At 64.5% G+C, this 4,034-nt stretch overlaps 1 protein-coding gene across 1 annotated transcript; it reads right to left on the bottom strand.

Moving 5' to 3' along the window:
- Positions 1 to 187: 187 nt before the first annotated feature.
- Positions 188 to 4,033, bottom strand: LOC114067232 (putative sodium-coupled neutral amino acid transporter 8; the record flags this gene model as incomplete). Its single annotated transcript, XM_027902529.1, has 9 exons — positions 188 to 284; positions 1,689 to 1,740; positions 1,910 to 2,109; positions 2,194 to 2,341; positions 2,459 to 2,573; positions 2,823 to 2,880; positions 3,240 to 3,344; positions 3,484 to 3,637; positions 3,859 to 4,033. Coding segments are annotated over 9 exons (1,104 nt in total), but the record flags the coding sequence as incomplete, so codon positions are not given.
- Position 4,034: the final 1 nt, after the last annotated feature.

The following is a 4,034-nucleotide window of genomic DNA, read 5'->3' on the forward strand; positions in this document are numbered from 1 at the left end:
AGGGCTGTGTCAGGGCTGTGTCAGGGGTCTGTCCAGGGCTGTGTCCAGGACTCTGTCCAGGGCTGTGTCAGGACTCTGTCCAGGGCTGTGTCCAGGGCTCTGTCTGGGGCTCTGTCTGGCGCCGTGGGCTGGTGGGTGGGCAGGGGGCCGTGGAGGAGGGGTCACTCTCTGTGTGGGCTGTGAGCCCTCAGTGCAGCAGCCCCAGCACGGCCAGGGCAGCGCTCTGCCCGCAGACGAAGGCACCGCCGAGCACGCAGAGGACACCCCAGGCGATGAGAGCGGCCCTGTGGTGACACAAGCACGGGGCCCCTGGGACAGAGCTGACCCCAGGAACGGGCCAGCCCTGTGCCCCAGTCCCCTGGGCACAGTGCTCTCTGCAGGGTCTCAGCCTCCTCTGCCAGGCTCCTCTGCACCGTTCCCAGGGGATGCTGAGGAGCTCAGCAGCCCCTCTGGCCCAACCCCAGGGACCACTGCAACAACACACAAATCTCAGTCAAAAGCCTTGCAGATGCCACCACGAGATCATTCCCAGCTCTGCCTGTGCCCAGCGGCCCCACTGAGGGAGCACAGATCCACATCCACCCACCCTGTGCTCGGCCCAGCCATGCCCCAAACCCATCCTATTGCCTCATGCTTCTTACCCTTCCCCTCCCCATCTCCATCCCCAGTTCTGCCACCCATCAGTCTGCACCTCCCCTGGGATGCAGCACTCACCCCAACCCTGCTGCTGCTCCGTGGGGTCATCAGCACTGTGCTCCTTCCCAAACTGCCCCAGGCCAGCGGGGACGGTCCCCTCGCAGTCTTCATCACCCCAGCTTCTGTTGTCCCCTCTCCTTGTGACAGGCTCGTGCTGTGGCAGGTGTCCCCAGGGGACTTCTCCAAGCCCTTGTCACCTACCTGGGTGCCCCTGCTCACCTCCTGACTCGGCCCTTCCAGCACTTTGGCAGCTTTGGGGGCACCCTTGGTGGTACCCTCACTCCTGCCCAGACAGCCATGGAGCCCCAGGACACCCTCCTGACCAAGACTCCAAGGTCCTTGGGTGCTCCCTCCACTCACCATGGGGGACAGGACCCCTCCACACACATGACCTCCATCCTCACTCAGACTCTGCTGCTCTCCCGGGGGCACTGCAGATACACTTAACACACACCCCAAAACTTGCCAGCACCATGTCCAGTCCCCCTGCCATGGGCTCCTGCTGTGCCCCAGCCTCTCAGGACAAGAGCGGTGATGGGGACACTGCCCTGGCACAACAGACACTGAACACCCCACGGCTGCCTGCCTTGGGGCACCTCTGCCCCCCAACCTGAGCCCCAGCCTGACCCCACCTCAGCCCTCACCAGTGTCCCAGTGCCACCAACACCACAGCTCTTTTGCCCCTACAGTTATTCTGGTACCAGGACATCTCCCTGATGCCTGGGCACAGCCCTGGTACTCGGGCACCCTCTAGATACCCAGACACAACCTCGATAGCTGGGAACAACCCCCTTGCCTGGGCACATCCTGATACCCTGGCACAGCCCCAGTAGAACACTTCCCTCCACACCCAAATCCCCTCTTGCAGGGTTCCACCCTGGCCAGGGTGACCACCAGGGATCTGCCTGGGCCGTGGTTCCTGGCCTGCCATGCCCTGCCCTTGCCCCTGCCCCTTGGCTCTCCCCGCGCCGCCACAAACACAGATAACTCACTTTTTGCGTGGTCCCAGGCTGCGGGTCCCGGTCATGCACACCAGGCACAGCCCTGCTGTCAGGGCAGGAGCTCAGCCCCTCTGCCACAGTACCCTGACCCAGCCCCACTGGGGCATTCCCAGCCCTGCACCCCCAAACGGGGCCAGGATGGGCCCCCCCACCACCCCAGCGACACTCCCAGCACCGGCAGAGCCCTTCCCCCCCTCCTCCTGCCTCCTTGCCTGGGAAGATGAAGATGAAGAAGGCGCTGATGCCCCCGATGAGTTCGATGACCTTTCCGATGTCAGGGACGGAGAGGGCGATGGTGAGGGTGGCACCCATCCAGGTGACAGTCAGTGCCACCCGGCCCCGCCGCTCCTGCGCCTCGGGCGCCGCCGCCGCCCCGCGCTTGGGGGGTGCCCACAGGTCCCTCACCACAGACCTGCAAGAGGGGATCGAGGGGCTCGTGGCACCCAGAGCAGCTGCACCGGCTGGGGGGGCACCCAGCCCGTCCCCACCCCCTCACCTGCCCAGCAGCACCACGATGGGGTAGATGGTGACGATGGAGACGCCGAAGAGCAGGCGGGCGACGATGACGAGCGGGTCGTTCCCCGGGTAGGACATGAGCACGTCGGACGCCACGGCCTCGCCGAAGGTCAGGTAGCCATAGAGCCCTGCTGACAGGGAGGGTGAGCAGGACAGGACAGAGGAGCCCTGAGGAGGATGGGGGAGCCATGGGCAGAGGGGAACCCCGGGACAAGGAGAGTCTGAGGGGTTTGGTGCTGGGTTACCGGTGAGGGAGTAGATGAGCAGGCAGATGAGCATGGAGAGCACAGACACGGTGACCCAGTGGGAGAAGCTCTGGTTGCTCATGCTGCTGTAGATGGCCACACATGCCTCGTGGCACTGCAAGGCAAGGGGGAGTGGTGCTGGGGCCCCATGTAGGGACACCCCCCCTTCCAGCATCTTTCCTGTCACCTATGGGTGCCCTGCCCTGCTCTGTCCCATCCCCAGGGACTTGCATCCTGCCCTGCAGCCACCTCTGGTGACGGCCACAAGTCCCCTTCCCTGCAAGCTCCCCTTCAAGGGATGGCAGCCCGATGGTCTGGGATGGCGTGGGAGGCTGCCAGCACTGCCCTGGCAGCTGAGACCTACCTGGAAACCAAAGCAGATGGTGGGAACGACACTGAAGATGGAGGCCCAGGAGGAGGACCTGTGGCATGTGGGGAAGAAGCAGAGTGGAGGGTGTGAGGCTCACAAAAGCAGAGGTGGCATAAATTGTGCAGCCTGGATGCCACCAAGGGAGCCTCCTGCACGGTGATTTTGGGAGAAAGGGGAATTGCTGGAGTAAAAAATGGGGCTGGGAGCTGCCATTCACACACCACTACTGTGTGCTGTCCCCAGCTCCCCCCCTGCCCCACACACACGGGGCCCAGGACCACCCCTGCCCTACCTGCAGCCCTGCCCTACCTGCAGCCCTGCCCCACCTGCAGCCCTGCCCCTGCCACTGCTGATGTCATGGAGGTCAGGGCAGGTCAGGTCTCAGGAGAGACATGGGGCTGACCCCCTTACCTGGAGCGCTGGGGTGGGTTGCTCAAGCTCAGGCTCTCTGTCTCCAGGTAGTATTTCAGGATGATGACCAGAGTGAGGTAGCAGGCGGCCAGCGTGCCCAGGATGCTGCCAGGACATGGGAGAGTGTCAGCACGCAGCTGGGACAAAGGGAGAGGGGGTCCCATGGCCCCACAGGTTCCCGGGAGAAAACCTGGCATATAGGGTACCCAGGGGGGAGCAACCCCAGGGATCCCCCAGGTGGTACCTGGAGTACTTCTGGAAGCCGATCTCCCTGGGCACAGAGAGCGGGAAGATGACGAGGACACAGAGAGCAGAGAGGGTGAAGCGCTGGTCCACGTACCAGGGGGGCAGCTGGGGGACCCCGCTCAGGGTCACGTTGGGGTACAGCGAGTCGCACACTGTGGGGGCAGAGGGGGTTCAGCTGCACCCTGAAAGGTGGCCCAGGGGGGTCGGGAGCATCACACTATGGCAGGAGCCCCAGGCCCAGGGAGTGCCACGTTCCCAGAATTTGCAGGAAAAGCCTGGGCTGAGCCCAGCCCACCCTGGGACCAGCTTCCCTCGCTGCCGAGAGCTGCCGGCCCCAAGCGAGCCCCAAACGCGGTGGGGGAAAACAACTCACGTTTCTCCAGCTGGTCGCCCACCACTCTCAGAAGGGCCACGGAGATCATGAAGAGGTTGAGGAGGAAGCAGACCTCGCAGAGCTTCCCCACGGCCGCCCCGCACACCGCCCGCACCACCCCCTGGTAGGTGGGCTGTGCGCTGAGAGCCGCCGCATAGCCCAGCACCGCCAGCCCG

Source organism: Empidonax traillii, unplaced genomic scaffold (assembly GCF_003031625.1).
Source record: "Empidonax traillii isolate 1590-97213 ecotype Southwest subspecies unplaced genomic scaffold, ASM303162v1 scaffold887:size345335, whole genome shotgun sequence".
Taxonomy (NCBI): Eukaryota; Metazoa; Chordata; class Aves; order Passeriformes; family Tyrannidae; genus Empidonax; species Empidonax traillii.